Raw genomic sequence first — 19,979 nt, forward strand, 5'->3', positions numbered from 1 at the left:
GGAGGTGCAGAGAAGGGGCGGGGCCTAATCAGGAGCGGAGCCAATGTGACAGAAGGATAGGGCCACCTGAGTGGGTGGAGCCTAGATCTCCACCCGCTCCCAGCTGTGAGGGTGGCTGGCTTTGTCACTAGATTACTATTGCATGCTGGGACTCGTAGTTCTCTCCTGTCTAGAGCATTCTGGCAAAGGCCTCCGTCCAACTTGCTGCTTGTCTTTGGCATGGCGTTGTCCACAGATTTGTGGGCAGATCACCTTCAAGGTGAACTTACAGTTTCCTGGCTGCCTCCTCATGATAGACCAGGAGGTGTGGTCCCTCGTGCCTCCGTTGCTGAGAAGTGTGATCTGCTCTGTTTATTGTCTCTTGGGCGCTGTGGCCCGCTCAGTGTACACCCATTCCCTTCTGGGAAATGTAGTCCCTCAGTGTCTTCCGATGAGACAAAGAGTGGTCCTCACAGCTCCATCTGTGCCCCCATTGAATGCTGGGAACGTGGTCCCCTCAGCACCCCTCCACCTGCAAAGGGTGAGGTCCTTTCAGGGTTTCATTGAATGCTGGAAGACCTCATCCCCTCAGGGCAACTGCCCTCTCCCCTGCACATATAACCACAGGCACACACCTCGGAGTAAGTCCACTTGCTCTTCTCATCGCATTACTGGAAGATTTATTAAAGGCTGATTCTGTGCCAGGGCTGTTTCAGGTTCTGGAGAATACAATTGTAAAAGGATATATATATTCCCTGCTGATGGCGCTTGCATTCTAATGGGGTGACAAAGACAAAAAAAAAACAAAAAAACAAATAATGCAATAAAATTGGTCCTGGAAGAAAGCAACAGGATATTGTAATGACTGAGATGGGGTTTCAATAGATGGCAGTCGGAGAAGGCCTCCCTGCGATGGTGACAGCTGAGCTCACCTGAGGAACGAGGAGGGGTAGGTCCAGCATGGAGGAGCTGGGGAAAGCGTCCCCATGAGAGGTAACAGCTCATTTGAATAGGCATAGGTGGCTAGCGGCTACCCTGTTGGGAAGCCCCTTGAAGCAGAAAGGAACTTGATGTGTTTGAGAGAGAGCAGAGAGGTGGGGGTGCTGGGAAATGAGGTCAGAGAGGCAATGGGGCCCAGCTCACGCAGGGCCTTGTGGGCCACAGAGACGGCCTTGGCTTTGACTGCCAGATAGAATCACTGGAAGCTTTTCAACCAAGAAGGGAAGCAATCCAATTAATATTTTGCAAAGATCACTCTGGCTGCTGTCTGGGAGATGGACTGGAAGATCCAAGAATGGAAGCAGAGATGGGTTGGGAAGCTGTTGTCATTGTCTAAGCAAGAAAGTGGTGACAGTGGGGGAGTGTGACAGGGGCAGTGATGAGGCGTGAACCGAGAGCCAGGAAGCCTTGGAGATGGCCCGCGTGTGGGCATGAGGGAAAGAGAGAGAAAAGATGCTTTAGCTTCCAAGCCTGAGCAGCTGGGTGGATGAGGAAAAGACAGGGCACAGGTCTGAGGTGAGGGAAAGATGGAGGATTCTGTGTTTGACATGTTAATTTTGAGGAGCTTCTTGGAAATCCAAGGGGAGATGTTGAATAGAAAGTTTTGTCCAGCGCTCACAGGAGAGGGGGTGGCTGAAGTCAGGAGTCACCAACACCTCCAGTGCTGTCCAATAGAACTTTCTGGAATGAAGATGGCCTGCAGCTGCTCTGTCCCAAATGGTAGCCACTAGCCATGGGTGGGTGTTGGACACGTGACACGTGGTTAGTGCAGCAGGGAACTAAATTTTAGTGAATTAAAATTTGAATAGTCATAGTTGGCTAGTGGCTACCATCTTGGATAGTGCAAGAGACTGTGTTTTAAACCCATGGATAGGGATGAGATCACCAGGGAGAGAGGACCTGGAAGGAAAGAGGAGACTAGGGCACTCCTGCGTTTAGAATTCTCACCGAGGAAGAGAGTCCAGCAAAGGAAGCAGAGAAGGGGACAGGGAAATAGAAGGAAAACCCGAGAGGGGCAAGTCCACTCAGCAAAGCTTCTTGAAACAGTACTTCCAGCACCCTCGTTGCATGCTGGGAGATGTGGTCCTTCTCGGTGGCTTCTGGGAACTGTAGTTCCCCCACTGATGGGAGTATTATGGTAATGCTACTCCTCTAACAGCTAAATCCCTACATCTCAGTGGCTCACCCCAATAAAAGGTATTTCTTACTCATGTAAAATCCTAACAGGTGTTCCTGAATGGAGGTGGCCCCCCTCCAAGTGGTGACTCAGGGACTCAGGCTCTTCCCTGCGCCACTGTAATCCCCTAGGACCGTGGTCGGCAAACTGCGGCTCGCGAGCCACATGCGGCTCTTTGGCCCCTTGAGTGTGGCTCTTACACAAAATACCACGGCCTGGGCGAGTCTATTTTGAAGAAGTGGCGTTAGACGAAGTTTAAGTTTAAAAAATTGGGCTCTCAGAAGAAATTTCAATCATTGTCCTGTTGATGTTTGGCTCTGTTGACGAATGAGTTTGCCGACCACTGCCCTAGGACTTCAGAGTTCTCTTCTGAGTCCTCTGCAGCCGCCCTCAGATAGGGAAGAAAGTAAGGTGCATGGGGAAGAGTTTTAATGGATGAGCCCAGAACTAACTCCGTCATGTGGCTCACCCTCACCCAGGTCCAGCTCTGTGATGGGGCAGGAAAAGGAGACGGGTTGAAACAGCTAGTCAGTCAGTCAGTCATATTGAGAGCCGTGACCCCCTGGCGGTGGCCGGGAGCTGTGTCCCTTTACCAGCTTCTGGGCAATGAGGTCCCCTCTCGACCACTGGGAGCTGTGATCCCCTGGTTGGTGGCTGGAGGCTCCTACGGACGGACCCCTGGGAGCTGTGGTCTCCCCATCCGGAGGCCTGACTCCCCCCTCCTCCCGCAGGAGAAGGGCTCCACCTTCCTGCAGCTGGGCTCCTCCACGGAGCAGCAGCTCCAGGTCATCTTCGAGGTGCTGGAGGAATACGACTGGACGTCCTTTGTAGCCGTGACCACACGTGCCCCTGGCCACCGCGCCTTCCTGTCCTACATCGAGGTGCTGACTGACGGCAGCCTGGTGGGCTGGGAGCACCGTGGGGCGCTGACCCTGGACCCCGGGGCCGGTGAGGCCGTGCTGAGCGCCCAGCTCCGCAGCCTCAGCGCCCAGATCCGCCTGCTCTTCTGTGCCCGCGAGGAGGCCGAGCCTGTGTTCCGGGCAGCCGAGGAAGCCGGCCTCACGGGGCCCGGCTACGTCTGGTTCATAGTGGGGCCCCAGCTGGCTGGAGGTGGGGGCTCCGGCGGCCCTGGAGAGCCCCTTCTTCTGCCAGGAGGCACCCCACTGCCTGCCGGGCTGTTTGCAGTGCGCTCTGCCGGCTGGAGGGATGACCTGGCCCGGCGTGTGGCAGCTGGCGTGGCCGTGGTGGCCAGAGGGGCCCAGGCCCTGCTGCGTGACTATGGCTTCCTGCCCGAGCTCGGCCACGACTGTCGTGCCCAGAACCGAACCCATCGAGGGGAGAGTCTGCATAGGTGAGTGGGGCTGGGCTGGGAGGGGGTGGGAACACTCCGGGCCTGACCTACGCAGGATACTCCCTGCCTGAATGCCGTCAGATGGGTCACGTCCTCTCTGCGCGTCAGTTTCCTTGTCTGTGAAGGAATGGGTGTCATTGAGTAATTGGGTCTCCTTCCTGGGGTTCAATCAGATAATTTGGGAAAAGCACCTGAGACACAGTGAGTGTATTACTGTATTTCGTCATTATAAGATGCACATTTGTTCTCAGTTTAATGTCTTTGAAATCAAGACGTGTCTTAAAATTGATGTCTTATCATGGCTTAACTGGAAGAGCTTCTTTCTTTATGCTACAGAGAAATAATGGTACATCTTCTAGTTGATAGCATCTTAGGAAATACCCTAGTTCAGTGATGGCGAACCTATGACACGCGTGTCAGCACTGACACGCGTAGCCATTTCTGATGACACGCGGCCGCATGCCGAGGATAAAACATTTGCTGCTTCTGAGGATGAAACATTTGCGACTAGAGTCTTGGAGTTAGTTTTTTCCTCAAAGTGACACACTACCTAAGTTATGCTCATTTTTTTGGCCAAGTTTGACACACCAAGCTCAAAAGGTTGCCCATCAATGCCCTGGTTAGAGTACAAGCTGAACTTAAGTAACAAAAAGACTCAACGATCAGTGCCCCAAACAAGATAGAAATTTGTCCCTCTATCACTTAACAATCCGGAAATTTGGGGTCCAGGTTATCCGGAGACCCCATTGCTCCATGTGACCCTTCAGGGACCCAGGCCCCTCCCACCTTGTTGCTCTGCCATCTCCTTTCCTCACAGTCAAAGCTGGGTCCTGGTCAGATCTGAATTGCAGGTCATGAGAAGGGGGGCAGAGGGGAAGTGGAGAGCAAGCCATTTGCTTTTGGACAAGTAAGGTGGAAGGGACAGGTCTAACTCCCCACGGGTGAGAACGTAGTCAAGTCACGTGGCCAGCGCTGGCTTACTGGCTGTTTACAGACAGATGCATGCGCATTGGTTAGATGTGGATTCCGATTGGCGAATGCCTGTGCCTTACTGGTTGTTAGATGTTTTGAATGTGGCTCCTGCATGGGCTAGCTGCAGAGAAGATTGGGAAATGCCGATTCCAGCTGGGTAGCGGTGCGCCCAGCATACACATGATTATTTTAAAACAGGAGGACAGGGTGGTGGAAAGAAAACAGCACCTCCGCCACAGGGAGCTTTTTGAGAGGGGAAATGGATAGGCTGGGGGACAGAACAGCGGAAGAAGGAGCGGCCTAGATCCTGCGATGAGCTTAGGAAGAGGCGATGGGTGAGCAAGAAAGCCTAGGGGAGGCGAATTGAGAACCGGTGAGTTGGGAATCAGGATCCAGGGGACAAGAGGGTGAGAAAAACATCCCTCGTTCATAAATACTTACTGAGTTCAGCCTGCCGGGAACGAGGGCTCACGCTGGGCGCTGGGAACACAGATGAAAAAAACCACGGACTTCTCTTCAAAGAACGCGGGGTCCTGTAGGGGCGGCAGACACGGATGGGATAATGACGACACAGCGGGGCGCTGGCAGTAATGGAGGTTAAATGGGCATCCTGGGAGCGCCGAGGCGAGGACTGTCTCAGCCAGGACATTTTTGGTTGCAAGAAGCAGAGTCTCATTCAGATTTCCTCGGGGAAAGGGGGGTTTATCGGAAAGATAAACTCGCACAGAAACCCAGGTGTCAGGAATTGAGGCCAAGACAATCCCCCCCCACCACCACCCCGATTCCCTCACTTGCCACTCCGGAAGGCTGTCCAGTTCCATTCTTACGACCACTTACCCAGGACTCTGCTTCCTCCCATAATTTCTCTCCTCCTGTCCACCACCCATCCCTCCGAATGTTACAGCTCACGTCCTCCCAAGAGAGGAATTCCATTGGCCCAAATCAGCCTTCCAAACTGGGCTACGCAAGTCGCAAGTCGTGGCTCAGCCTGTGGCAACAGGGAGGTTTCCGGGAGGAGGAGATATGTGAGCTGAGACCTGAAGGATGAATCGCTCACTCACTCACTCACTCACTCATTCACTCATTCATTCATTCATTCACTGAAAAGCCCTTTACATAGTCTACTATGTGCCAAGCACTGCTTTAGGCACAGGGTATGTGGAGCTGAACAAGGCCCCTGCTGTCACAGAGCTGACAGCCTCACAGGGGACAACAAAGAAAAGGAAGAAGAAAACACCAGCAGGTGATCACTCCTCAGATGAAAATCAAACCAGTGGGATGTGATAAGAAATGGCTAGGGTGGCCCTAACCGGTATGGCTCAGTGGCTAGAGCATCGGCCTGCGGACTGAAAGGTCTCAGGTTCGATTCCAGTCAAGGGCACTAAGTACCTTGGATGCGGGCACATCCCCAGGAGGAGGTGTGCAGGAGGCAGCTGATCGATGTTTCTCTCTCATCAATGTTTCTAACTCTCTATCCCTCTCCCTTTCTCTCTGTAAAAAAATTAATAAAATATATTTTTAAAAAAAGAAATGGCTAGGGTGCGAGGTTAGGTGAGGTCCTCAGGAAAGGTCTTTCTGAGTAGGAGAAATATGGAGATTAAAAAAAACCTAAAGAGCCCTAGCTGGTTTGGCTCAGCAGATAGAGCGCCAGCCTGCAAACTGAAGGGTCCTGGGTTCGATTCTGGTCAGGGGCACATGCCTGGGCTGTGGGTTCGATCCCCTGTGTGGGTGTGCAGGAGGCAGCCAATCAATGATTCCCTCTCAGCATTGATGTTTCTATCTCTCTCCCTCTCTCCCTCTCTGAAATCAATAAAAATATAAAAATTAGCCGAAACCGGTTTGGCTCAGTGGATAGAGCGTCGGCCTGCGGACTCAAGGGTCCCAGGTTCGATTCCGGTCAAGGGCATGTACCTTAGTTGCGGGCACATTCCCAGTAGGGGGTGTGCAGGAGGCAGCTGATCGATGTTTCTCATCGATGTTTCTAACTCTCTATGCCTCTCTCTTCCTCTCTGTAAAAAATCAATAAAATATATTTTAAAAAATATATATATATATATAAAAATTAAAAAGATATGTGGGGTCCAGAGACCCTCGGGGGCTTCTTCCCAGAGGAAGGACATTTGAGCTGGGTCTTGAAGACGAAAGGATTGGTCAGGATGAGAAGGGACAGAATAAATGTTTTCCACACAGAGAGCACAGCACTTGCGAAGGCCTAGAGACAGGAAACTGCTTGACATGTTTGGGGACACTCAGTGTTAGTGGAATGCAAAGTGGGTTTGGGGTAGAAATAGCTGTTTTTTTACAATATATTTTTGTTGTTGTTGTATTGATTTCAGAGAGGAAGGGAGAGAGAGAGATGGAAACATCAATGATGAGAGAGAATCATTGATCAGCTGCCTCCTGCACACCCCAAACTGGGGATGGAGCCCGAAACCCGGGCATGTGCCCTGACCGGGAATTGAACCGTGACCTCGTGGTTCATAGGTCAACGCTCAACCACTGAGCCACACCGGCTGGGCGAAAGAGTTTGAGGATGGGAAGCAGTCAGAGATGGCAGGGGCCGGACCACTCAGCGTGTCCACCGCCCCAAACCCAGGCTGAGGCTCTAGGACCTTGTGTGTGGGCCCTGGGCAGTGAGGGGAAAGAGTACCCGGCAGAAAAGAGGCTTATGGGAGTTTTCAGCGTCTTGGAGGAGATTCCACGGGGGAGCTGCGGCTGGTCAGCGGAAAGGGGCCTTCTGTTTTCAGCCTCCGCGGTCCGGCCAGGTGCCATAGGTCCCCTCCCTCTCTCCCGGCAGGTACTTCATGAATATTACCTGGGACAACCGGGATTACTCCTTCAACGAGGACGGATTCCTGGTGAACCCCTCCCTGGTGGTCATCTCCCTCACCAGGGACAGGACCTGGGAGGTGGTGAGTTCCCGCCCTGCCCTCCGGCTGGGAGAGGCCTGGACTGCTGGGTCCGGGGCAAGAACGGGGAGCCCAGACCTACGGGGAGGAGGGAGATGGGGCCCAGACTCCTGGATCTGAGTGAGAAGGAGCTGGGAGCCTGGGCCACGAGGGCCAGGACATTCTGGGAAGCCCCCCTGCCCCCGCCCCCCCCCCGGAGGAAGCCTGAATCCCCATCTCTCGGCCAAGGTGGGCACCTGGGAGCAGCAGGCCCTGCGCCTCAAGTACCCGCTGTGGTCCCGCTACGGCCGCTTCCTGCAGCCGGTGGATGACACGCAGCACCTCACGGTGGCCACGCTGGAGGAGAGGCCCTTTGTCATCGTGGAGCCCGCCGACCCCATCAGCGGCACTTGCATCCGAGACTCCGTACCCTGCCGGAGCCAGCTCAACCGCACCCACAGGTGACAGCCGGGGCCAGGAGTTCCCGCTTCACTAGCTTCCTCCTGCCCTGCCCGTGTGGGCTCAGTGGTTAGAGTGTCACCCAGTGGACTGGAAGGTCTCGGGTTCGATTCCGGTCAAGGGCACGTATCTGGGTTGCAGGCTCCATCCCCAGCTCTGGTCGGGGCACGTGCAGGAGGCAACCAATCGATGTGTTTCTCTTACATCGACGTTTCTCTCTTGTCTTTCCTTCTCTCTTCTACTCTCTCTAAAAATCAATGGAAAAAATATCCTCGGGTGAGGATTAACAGAAAATAAATGGAAATATACATGGGAAAGTACCCTCAGATCCGAGGATTAACAACAACAAAAAGTCCTCCTCCCTGGAAGCCCAGGGGTCCTGACCCAGCCCCTCCTTCCTTGGGACCCAGGACCCTCACCGCCCTCCAGCTTGGTGACCTTGGACAAGTCCCATCACTCCTTTGCGCCTCAGTTTACCCAGAAAGCGCTAACCTTAGTTTTAGCTGCTGCCTGCCCCTCCCTGCGTTACGACGAGCGGTCCCCAGGGTCCCCAACCCTGCTGTCCCCCCCGCAGCCCTCCGCCGGACGCCCCCCGCCCGGAAAAGCGGTGTTGCAAGGGCTTCTGCATCGACATTCTGAAGCGGCTGGCGCAGACCATCGGCTTCAGCTACGACCTCTACCTGGTCACCAACGGCAAGCACGGCAAGAAGATCGACGGCGTCTGGAACGGCATGATCGGGGAGGTGAGGCGCCTGCCCCGGGCGGGGGTGCCAGGACCGGAGCGAGGGGGGTCCGAGGGGGCGGGGCCACGGGGGGAGGACTCTGGGGCTGAGGGACTGGACTAAACCAAGAGAACCCCTGGCTCTGAGGGGCGGGGCCACCAAAAGGACCCGCCTTGGAGGGGCGGGGCCAAGAGAAGGTACCATGGGGCGGGGGCGGGGCTTGGAAGGTGGGCCTCCTAGAAGGGGCGGGGCCTGGAGGATGGAGCCCAAAACCCAGCTGCAAGAGCAGGATGAGGTCAGTTCCCAGGCTCTCACCTCCACCATCCCTGCCCCACTCTGCGTCCCCCATCCCCACCCCCACTCCCACCCCCACCCCCACCCCCACCCTCCCAGCCTCTCTCTTGCGCTGTCACGTCTCCTCCCGGGGCCGGTACTGCCTGCCTCCCGCGTCTATCTGCCCGAGCCAGCCGGGCGCCCTCACCCGCTCCTCGCCCTCACCCCAGGTGTTCTACCAGCGCGCGGACATGGCCATCGGCTCCCTCACCATAAACGAGGAGCGCTCCGAGATCGTGGACTTCTCCGTCCCCTTCGTGGAGACGGGCATCAGCGTGATGGTGGCGCGCAGCAACGGCACCGTGTCCCCCTCGGCCTTCCTCGGTGAGCCGGGGCCCTGGGCGCCGGGCTGGGGCAGCTGTGTGCCCGGTCCCATCTGGTATTGCCGGGACTCCGTCAAGTGGCTTCACTTCTGAGCCTCAGTTTCCTAATCTGGAATATGGGAGAAGTCATTTCCACGACCAGAAGCATTTTGACCACGAAGCTAAGCAGCTTCGGGAGCCTTCTCTCGCACAGCCTCTGCAAGGCCCTGGGCCCGGTTTTGTAGTCATGATTCTGTATTTTTCAAAAATATATTTTTATTGATTTCAGAGAGGAAGGAAGAGGGAGAGAGAGAGAGAGACATCAGTGATGAGAGGAAATCATTGATTGGCTGCCTCCTGCACGCCCCCTACTGGGCATGGAGCCCACAACTCGGGCATGTGCCCTGACCGGGGAATCAAACCATGACCTCCTGGTTCATAGGTCATTGTTCAACCAGTGAACCACGCCGGCCAGGCGGTATTCTTTTTTCTTACAGAGAACCCTCCAAATTGTGTGAGTTTCAGGCCCAAAAAACCCAAGTCTCCCCAGTATATACATATGAGATGAGGAAGTGATTGGCATGGTACCAGCACAGGGTCGGTGCTCAATTCGCCCACCAGACTGCTTTTTTTGTTTGTTTGTTTTGTTTTTCAATATATTTTATTGCTTTTTCACAGAGAAGAAGGGAGAGGGATAGAGAGTTAGAAACATCGATGAGAGAGAAACATCCATCAGCCGCCTCTTGCACACCCCCCACCTGGGGATGTGCCCGCAACCAAGGTACATGCCCTTGACCGGAATCGAACCTGGGACCCTTCAGTCCGAAGGCCGACGCTCTACCCACTGAGCCACACCGGTCAGGGCCAGACAGCGTTTTTTGAGCACCTAGTGTGTGCCAGGCTCTGAGCTGCACACAGATCCCTGCCTCGAAGAGCTCTTGGCCTCCTGGGGGAGACAAAATACATTCTTAAAGGGACCCAGGGGCAAAATCACTGAAGATGGTGACCAATACTACAGGAAATTACGTTGGGGGTCGGGGAGAGAAGGAAAGGAGTGGTATTGGTGCTGTGGCTGGGCAGGCAGGCCCCTTTACGAAGGGGACTCGGTCCTGTGTAGATCTGCCTGGAAAAGCGTTGTAGGCAGAGGGAACAGCAAGGACGAAGGCGGCGATGTGCAGGGAGTAATTGTGAAATAGCGGGGGGCCTGTGTGACTGGAGGCACGGAGCGAGTGAGAGGGGTGGCCGGTGGGCCTTGGTAGGAAGACTGGGTGTCCCCCTTACTGAAATGGCAAGGGTTTTAACCGCAGGCGGTGGGAGAAAGATGGCCGCGAGGGTGAGACAAGGAGGCCGTGTGAGAGGTGATAGGAAGCTGACACCCCGGTGAGCTGGGCTTTGAGCTGGATGGGAACAGGATAGAGAGCTCATTTACTCAGCCTGGGGAAATAGACGGAAAAGTCTTGTCATTTCCCGCTCGCTGTCTGCGTCTGAGCTAAGCTCCTGGCGGGGGAGGCGCTGGGAGAAGGGACAGCTTCCTTTGTGTTTTGCTTTTGGTTCTTTCCCCAGCGATGTCTCTGGTGGCTTCGTCTTGGCACCGAGGTCTCTGCAGGGCATCTTGAGATGCACCGCGTGGGCCCCGCTTTCAGCAGGGGAGTGACAGGGTCAGAGGCATGACCCACCAGGCGGCCCAGTGGAGATGACAGGCACGTCCCCAGATGCTGCAGGGACAGTCCAGGGTGGTGACTCCGCGGTGACAGGGGCAGTCCTGGCCGCTTGCACTTGGCGCAGGGAGATCAAAGCAGCCAGTACTCATCTCAGGGGAAGGGCTCATTGTCAGCGAACCCCCAGAGGCCGCGTGAGGAGGGGGCACAGGAAGTCTGTCTGATGGACACGTCAGGATGGGAGGGGAGCTGTGGAGACCGGGGCAGAGAGGGTGTGGCTAACTGTGAGGTCTGGGTGGGTAAAGCAATGGGTTCTTGAGTGATCCTGCTGGAGACGAGGGCGGGAGCAAGGCTGAGAGTGGGGCTTTGTCCTGGGGTGCTAGGGAGCCACAGAGGACTGTGAGCTGGGGAGAGGTCAGGTCACCTCTCAGTGTAGAAAGAGCCTCAAGGGCCATGGAAAGGGGGGGACAGGCTTGAAGGGAGAGACTGGGGAGATGGTCCAGGAGAGGGGGCAAGGCCTGATCCAGGAGTGGGGACAGGAGGATGGGGGTGGGGACTGATAGGCTGTGGCTGGGGAGGGAGAGAACGGGAGAGAGAGAGGATGTAAATAGGGGGTTGGTTTGTGACCGAATGGATGGTGGGACTCCCAGGGTGGGGAACCTGGGAGTTGGTGCCGGGGTGTGGGGCATGAACGGCCTGGGGGGATGGCCAGGGGAGATGGAGACTCGGGTTGGGGCTCAGGAATCATATTTAGAAGACGCTTTCTATTTGGTGCTTGGGACCACAGGACTGGTTGAGATGGCTGTCTGTGAGAGAGACTGGCTCTCAGGGGCCTGTGTGGACAGCGAGGCTGTTCCTGAGATGGGAAACTTGGGAAGGGGACAGGGTAGGACAGGGTCAAATCTGGGCTGCACCTTGGTCACATGTCTGTGGTCCCCCAATCTTTTGCTTGGCTGAGCCATGACCACTCACCCCCTTGTCCCCAGAGCCCTACAGCCCGGCCGTGTGGGTGATGATGTTCGTCATGTGCCTGACCGTGGTCGCTGTCACTGTTTTCATCTTCGAGTACCTCAGTCCTGTCGGTTACAACCGCAGCCTGGCTACCGGCAAGCGTGAGTCCCCTTCCTCCATCACCCTACCTCAGAGCACCTGGACCACAGAGAGAGAACTACATTTCCCAGGAGGCATTGGGGTAGAGCTATGGCCCCTTGAGGTGGCAGAGGCCTCAGGGGCCACTGGGAACTGTAGTTCTTTCTGCTCCCTCATTGAGCAGAAGGAATTTGGGGTCCATGTCCCCCCTCCTGGCCCCCTGCAGGCCCTGGTGGCTCAACCTTCACCATTGGGAAATCCATCTGGCTGCTCTGGGCCCTGGTGTTCAATAACTCGGTGCCTGTGGAGAACCCCCGGGGCACCACCAGCAAAATCATGGTGCTGGTGTGGGCCTTCTTCGCCGTCATCTTCCTCGCCAGCTACACAGCGAACCTGGCCGCCTTCATGATCCAGGAGGAGTACGTGGACACCGTGTCTGGGCTCAGTGACCGAAAGGTGTGTGTGTTTGGGGAGAGGGAGTTGGCTGGGGTTGGAGGTCACAGGCCTGGTCACGTGGGTGGGCAGAGGAGGACTCCTGGGGGTCTCCTCCCAGATAGAGTTCCAAAATGGCAGCGATCTGGGGCCCACAATGAACTATTTAAGTATTCCCAGGGGAGAGTGTTGCCAAATGTTCAAGGGGCAGCAGTGCCAAACAGACGAAGGTTCCTCTCCAACTGGGATGAAGAACTAATTCTTGAAATTTCCAATCCGGTGGAGACCCATGCTTTTATGAAATACAGTCGAAATGAATTACTAGAGAAGTAAAATTTAAAATGGAGACATGCAAAATTAAATCGCTTTAAATGCTGACTCCCGATTTCTGTGCTTGTCTCATCAGGGGGGTCGCTTAAAAAATAATAATACAAGCCTGTCCCCCCTTTCCATGGCCCTTCTGTACTTGCCCCATCAGGACCTCTTAGAAGGTTGAGAAATCCATTCAATGGATGGCCACAAGCAATTTGTTTAATGCAATTGAATAGAATAGAAAATACGTTTGACTGCATCTTACGAAATAAGGATGAGTATGGCTTTATGAAACGTTTGTCTAGTCACATACGCCCTTGACTGTGAGCCAGCACACACCTGTCTGGCTTCGTCTGTTGTTCAAATCGTGAACTATTTCTGAAGAGGTTGGTAAATAACAACTGCCCCGGCTCCCCTCCTCCCCGTGCCAGCCCCTGCCCCTGGGACCTCCCACGGACCCCGCAAGTTAAGGGTTCATGCCTGGCATATCAGGGGCCTCTGGGACCCTTCTTGAAACTCTGTAGCCAGTGTCTTTTTGGACTGGACCATGACCAGGCCATGCTGGGTGTTAAGTATTTTAATATTACTGATTATGTGTATATGTAATTCGTGTATCTGTATTTCGTGCATGAGTGGGGTCCCTAGGCCTGGCCAGGGATCAGGGCCGTTCGGGGCCTTCCAGCTGCCGGCCGGGGCCTGCCAGCCAGGGGGAGGGGCCAGGGGGGGTTGGCCAGCTGCGGGAGGTTGGCTGTGGGAACGCACTGACCACCAGGGGGCAGCTTCTGCATTGAGCATCTGCCCCCTGGTGGTCAGTGTGTGTCATAGCAACCAGTCATTCTGGTTGTTCTGGCATTCCAGTCGCTTAGGCTTTTATATATATAGATAGGTATAGGTATAGGTATAGGTATAGGTATAGGTATAGGTATAGGTATAGGTATAGGTATAGGTATAGGTATAGGCATAGGTATAGGTATAGGTATAGGTATAGGTATAGGTATAGGTATATACCTGCAAATATATAGATATCTGTGGGTGGGCAGTAGTGTTTTCTACCATAGGCCACTGTGAGCAAGTTTGAGGAACACTTTTGCACTGGGGTGTCCCCTAGCTGGAATGGACATCTGGATGGAGTACATCCTCACCCTGATGGCCCCAAGGGGGCGCCCTAGTAACTCTCCATTCTGCCCTAGTTCCAGCGGCCCCAGGAGCAGTACCCGCCCCTGAAGTTTGGGACGGTGCCCAACGGGTCCACGGAGAAGAACATCCGCAGCAACTACCCCGACATGCACAGCTACATGGTGCGCTACAACCAGCCCCGCGTGGAGGAGGCGCTCACACATCTCAAGGCAGGGTCAGCGCAGACTGGAGCGGGAGGGGGCGGGGTGGGGCCGGGCGCCCTGCGGATGCTCCAGAGATGGTGAGGGAGGGGTGAGGGGTGGTTTATTGGCATTAGAGGTCAATGCGGGGTGGGTCAGCCTGGAGGGCAGAGGTCACTGAGAGTGGGCGTGAACTCCCAGAAATAGGGTCCTTGTGATGGTTTTAGGGATCCAGTTCAAATCCTGGATATGTCTCTTCTTGGCTGTGTGTCCTTGGGCAAGTCACTCAACCTCTCTGAGCCTCAGTTTCCTCCCCTGTAAAATGGGGATAACAGGAGGACCTACCTCATAAGGTTGTTATAAGAACTACTATAGTTATTATTATTAGTTAACATATTATTTTGTTATTATTGTTAGTTAATCCATGCAAAACAGAGCAGTGCCTGGCATGCTGTAGGTGTTTGCTGCTATCATCATCATCATCATCATTAGAACTAAACTCAATGGAATGAATATTTGTATTATTATTTTTTAAATTTATTTAACATCAGTTTTCCCCCAAAATAGGGATAACGTTAAGTTCTGGCCCCAGAGCACAGTCCAAGCTGAGCACAGTAACTCTCTCCCTGTCCCTCCTTTATTTAGTCACTCAGCATGCATTTGCTTTCTTAGCCCCTATTCTATACCAGGCAGTGGACAATTAGACCACAGTTCCTGCCCACTAGGAGCTTAGGGTCTAGAAGTAGAAAATGAACTATAAATATGCAAGCAGAAAAATCAGCAAGTTTATTTTAGAAAGTCATGGTAAGCTAGAGCATGACTGAGCTGGGATATAGTCACCAGAGTGTTCAGGGTGGGCCTCTCGGAGGAGGTGACTGGATAAGAGAGAGTCCTGAGGAAGTGAGGGAGCTAGCCCCGTGGACTTACGAAGGCGAGCCTCGCAGGCTGAGGGAACAGGGTGTTTCAAGGGGCTGAGCCGGGAGTGGCCTTGGCTTATGGGAGGATCAGTAAAAGGCTAACGTGGCTGAATTATGGAGAGCTGAGGCCAGAGGGTAGATGAGAGGAAGACGTGGGGTGTGACCCCTGAGTCAGAGGTCATGGTTGTGTTTTATTCAAAGGGCAGTGAGAAGCCATGGGGAGGGGGACTTTGAGTAGAAGAGAGGTGTGATTTGATCTGTCTGTAAATGCCCCCTCTGGCTGCCATGTGGAGAATGGGTGGAGGGGGGCATCAGTGGGCCCAGCTATCGTGTCCTGTAGAGCAGCGGCCGCCAACCTTTCGGACCTCACGGACCACCAGTTGGCCGCTGCTTTAGAGCACCCTTCCCTAAGGCCCATCCTCTGCTCACCCTCCAGGACCCACTCCTAACCAGATCCTGTAGACTCCTGTTTTGATTAGAATTGTTGGGCTGCAAGATAAGGAACCCGATCAATTTGGTCTCTGTAAAATGAATGGGTTTGCATAAGGATGCAGAAGCGTCTCTTAGCACTAGTTGCAGAAAGTGAAGCCTGGCCGGCGTGGCTCCGTGGTTGAGTGTCCACCTATGAACCAGGAGGTCACAGTTCGATTCCCGGTCAGGCACGTGCCCCATCCCCAGGGAAGGGCGTGCAGGAGGCGACAGGTCAGTGATTCTCTCTCATCATTGATGTGTCTATCTCTCTTTCCCTCTCCCTTCCTCTGAAATCAATAAAATATTAAAAAAAAAAAAAAAAAAGGAAAGGAAAGCTAGGCTTTGAATGAATGTGAAAGTCATTCATTCATTTTAAAAATATTTAAGATTACCAGGCAGAGTTCTGCATTGGATAATGGTAGTCAACAAAATAGTTGAATTTCTTGGATCTGTTAGGAATGCTTAAATAGACAGAGGTGTTTTTTTTGTGTGTGTGTGGGTATTTTTGTGTGTTTTTTGTTTTGTTTTTATCTCTCACAAGAAGCCCAGGGCTTGTGTGGTAGCTCAGAGATACCATCAACAATCCGAACTTTGATACGTCAACCTGGGAGACAGACCTTCATGCTCATTTTGGTTGCCTCGTGATCACAATATGGCTGCTGCCTCTCTGAAGCATATCTTGGTTCCCGGCAAGAAGGAGGAGGAAGAGAAAAAGAGTGGAGGATTTTCTCCTGGCAAGATTTTGCCTTTTTATTGGGAAGAGTATGCTTTTCGCAGGGACTTGTGGCTATTTCTCAGAATTCATCAGATGCCTACTCCTAGCTGCAAGGGAGGCTGGCAAATTATGTTAGCCTTCCAGCCTCTGTTGCGGAAAATGGCAAAGAAAGAGGTTGTAAATAGAGATTATGGTAGCCAAGCCATCAGCCAGGGTCATGCCCTCATGCAATTTGTATTTTGCCACCCAGCAGCTTCTCTCTGGCATCTTGTCCTCTCTTGCAATTTCGGGGGGAGGGGGGGTCACATGGCCCCTTGTCTCCCATCTCTGTGCTTTCCCTGCAAGGCTCCCCCTTTCTGATACTGTGAACATCAGCACTTTCTTATCGGCCACCTCATTTTTCTCTCATCTCCTGTGACTCCTGTTTTCTCTGCCCAACTTCAACCCCTTCAGCGGGTTGCCACGTTCTCCTTGGCCCTCTCCCTTGAAGCACCGTTAGCACGGGCTGGTTTTGTAACAGGCTTCTTCTTCTTCTTTAATCACGACGTTGGGCAGGCCCACGGCTGACATTGGCAGGGCCGGCCCGAGAGTACACACGCAGGCTCACACTCTGTGAGTCGAACTATTTAAACTTTATAAATCAAGCTAGCAAACCATCCAACTTGTTGGATCCTCCTGCCCTGACAAACAGAAAGGCTAGTAAGCTCAAGTTTGGGATTCTCAGCGTTCCATGGCAGAACCTGACTCCTTGTCTTCCTGCCCAAATCTGTCCGCTTGCCTTTTCCAGCTCCTCCAGGCAGCCTGGGGCAGCCTCGGGGCCCTGGGTCACTCCCTCGGCCTGTGGCATTGACTCACCTTCCCTGACTGACCTTTCGCCTCCCTCTTATAAGGACCCCGAGATTCTAGCGGGCCCACCTGCATAATCCAGGCTCGCCTCTGCATCCCAAGACCCTTAATTTAATCACATCTGCATCCTCCTTCGAAATGTAACATAACACATTCACAGGGTCCGGGCGTTAGGGTGTGGATATCTTTGGGGGGCTATTATCCTACCTACCACAGAGATTCCTAGAGATTCCGGGTGGGCACAACCCCTTGGCCCCTGGGGCTCCGGCAGGGGGCGGTGAAGAGAAGAGTTCTCAAACACATGGGCCCAGAGCAGCACTGCCTTGCTGGCTGCATATCGAGTTTGGAGAATCATGAGCAGGGGTGTTAGGACACAGCACAGAACAGGAAAAATAGTTGTTGTTTTTATTTATTTATTTGTGTGTTTGTTTTTTGGTGAATCCTCACCTGAGGATATTTTTTTCCATGGATTTTAGGGAGCGAGTGGAAGGGAGAGGGAAAGAGAGAAACATCCATGTGAGAGAGACACATCGATGGGTTGCCTCCTGCACACGCCCCGACCAGGGCCTTGGCCGGGGAGGAGCCTACAACCGAGGTTCCTTGATGGGAATTGAACCCGGGACCCTTCAGTCCACAGGCTGATGCTCTATCCACTGAGCCACACTGGCTGGGGCAAAATAGTTGTTTTTAAATTGTGCATTGATTCCTCCTTCTCTCTAGGGACCAGTTTCCATATCTTTCCGTATAATGCCGGGATTCTGGTGCCCCGTCCCACCCCCACCATAGCGAGTGAGTTCCTAACAGTTTCCTGGGGTCCTTAACAGCACTGGTTTTAAAAACAGATGGTGCCCTGACTGGTTTGGATCAGTGGATAGAGCGTCGGCCTGTGGACTGAAGGGTCCCAGGTTCGATTCCAGTCAAGGGCATGTACCTTGGTTGTGGGCACATCCCCAGTAGGAGGTGTGCAGGAGGCAGCTGGTCGATGTTTCTCTCTCATCGATGTTTCTAACTCTCTCTCCCTCTCCATTCCTCTGTAAAAAAAGAAAATATATTTTTAAAAAACACACCAAAAACAGATGGTCCTGGTTGGAATGGGAGGTAACCCCTTACTTGCTGTGGGGCAAGTTAATTCAGTCCCTGAGCCTTCATGTTCACCTCCGTAAAATGGGGTCTGCAATCCCACTGGGTCACCACCTTGCCCTGGAGCGAGGAGCCTCAGAAGGCACGGTCCCTGCCTCTCCTCTCCGTCTCTTCCTCTCCATCTCTCTGCACATATCGGCTCTTGGCTTCCGCTGAGCCCACGAATTCCGTACGGACCCCAGTTCCCCTGCAGCCTTTTAGCTCCAAGGTCCAGTCTGAGCGGATGCACGCCTGTGCTCAATTTCACATCCCGCTACAGAGAATCCGATTGGTCCAGCTGGGAGTCAGGTGACCATGCCAGGGCCAATCAGCGGCGGTCAGGGTGAGACCCGGTCACGTGGTTCTCGGGCTGCCACTTGCCTGCTCCCTGCGGGTTCTCAAAGGTGCCCTGGGAGCCTGCAGCGGCCTCTTGCCTTCGCTTCACCGGTGGCTCCTCAGTCCCCACCCCCCCCCCGCCCCCCTGTCTGGACGACACCCAACACTTGCTTGTGGGTAAAAATAATGTGAAAGACCTCTCCCCTCCCCCACCCCTTATTGATTCATTGCTGATGGTTCGATGCATTTCCCCCGGCAGTTTTTTTTCTAGAGCAGAACTGGGGAACTACAGATTTAATTAAAATTTTCCTAGGATCCACAGTAAAAGAAACAGGCAATATTAATTCTAAGTATGCGTTTTACTTACCCCAGGACCTCCAGTATGGTACCATTTCTATATATAATGTAAATATTAATGGAAATGTTTCCCTCTTTTCTCTCTCTTTTTGTGTTTTGAGTTTATGTTCTACTCAGACATATCTCATTGGGACTGACCACAATCCTAGGGCTCCATAGCGACATCTGGCTTGTGGCTGTCACTCCCAACAGTGTCTTTTTACTTCTTTTGCTATTTTCCTTCCCTTCCTCTGTCTTCTTCCTTTTTCTTTCTTTCTTTTTTTAATGTGTTCATTGATTTTTAGAGAGAGAAGAAGGGAGAGTGGAAGAGAGAAACATCGATGGGAAGAGAAACATCAATTGGCTGCCTACTGGTGATCCCGAAACCCGGGCATGTGCCCTGACAGGGAATAGAACCAGGGGAATCTTGGTTCATGGGTTGATGCTCAACCACTGAGCCACACCAGCCAGGCTTTCCCCCCATATCCTTTCCCCCTCCTCCTCTTTCTCTTACTTGTACTTCTTCCCCATCTCCATCCCTTCCTTTGCTTGCCTGACCCCCAGGTGTCATCTAAGTTTCCCTGACCTTAGGATCTAAAAAAACATTGGCTCTCCCTCCTCCCCCTCAAAGAATTCTGCAGATGCCTGGCCTTTCTAGGGTCACCCTGGCTTCAAGCTCCTTTTTGCCGGATTTAATTCACTTTCTGAACCATCTCACTGGCCCAAGTGTGTCTGCCCAGCTCCAGAGCCTCTTAACCAGGATGGAGCCCACCCCTCCCTGCATCCCCACAACAGCCCGCTGACACCAGGCATGGAGAATGGGATGGGAAGGGCTTCGGCGCCAGCACTGACCAGCAGACGTGCAACGCCAGCTGCTTGTGGGTCTACATTAGTTAGTAGCCACAGAAAAGGCATAAAGAGAAACAGATGAAATCAGTTTGAATAATATATTTTTACTTAACCCGGTTATTCGAAATATTATTGTGACATGTAATCAGGAAAGAAATAGTTGAGACCTTTGACGTATTTTCCCCACATGAAATGTTTGCAGTCTGACCTGCATTTTATACCCACACACGTCTCAGTTCAGACTTGCCACGTTTCGGGTGCTCAGAACAGCCACCGTGGCGTGTCGCTACCCTAAGGGGCAGCCCAGGTGTCCAGCATCCAAATGCAAAAAGTTTCGCCCAGCCGGCATGGCTCAGTGGTTGAGCGTCAACCTATGAACCAGGAGGTCATGGTTTGATTCC

General features: G+C 53.3%; 1 protein-coding gene across 1 annotated transcript in view; it reads left to right on the plus strand.

Annotated features, from left to right (window-relative positions):
• Positions 1 to 19,979, plus strand: part of GRIN2D (glutamate ionotropic receptor NMDA type subunit 2D) — a 36,993-nt gene that overhangs the window by 1,492 nt on the left and 15,522 nt on the right. Inside the window, exons 2-9 of the mRNA XM_054710683.1 lie at positions 2,887 to 3,506; positions 7,276 to 7,390; positions 7,616 to 7,827; positions 8,400 to 8,568; positions 9,051 to 9,204; positions 11,827 to 11,952; positions 12,156 to 12,385; positions 13,864 to 14,024. Of these exons, the coding sequence (XP_054566658.1) occupies positions 2,887 to 3,506; positions 7,276 to 7,390; positions 7,616 to 7,827; positions 8,400 to 8,568; positions 9,051 to 9,204; positions 11,827 to 11,952; positions 12,156 to 12,385; positions 13,864 to 14,024 (1,787 nt within the window). The remainder of the gene's footprint in view (positions 1 to 2,886; positions 3,507 to 7,275; positions 7,391 to 7,615; positions 7,828 to 8,399; positions 8,569 to 9,050; positions 9,205 to 11,826; positions 11,953 to 12,155; positions 12,386 to 13,863; positions 14,025 to 19,979) is intronic.

The sequence above is a fragment of the Eptesicus fuscus genome, chromosome 21, assembly GCF_027574615.1.
Source record: "Eptesicus fuscus isolate TK198812 chromosome 21, DD_ASM_mEF_20220401, whole genome shotgun sequence".
NCBI lineage: Eukaryota > Metazoa > Chordata > Mammalia > Chiroptera > Vespertilionidae > Eptesicus > Eptesicus fuscus.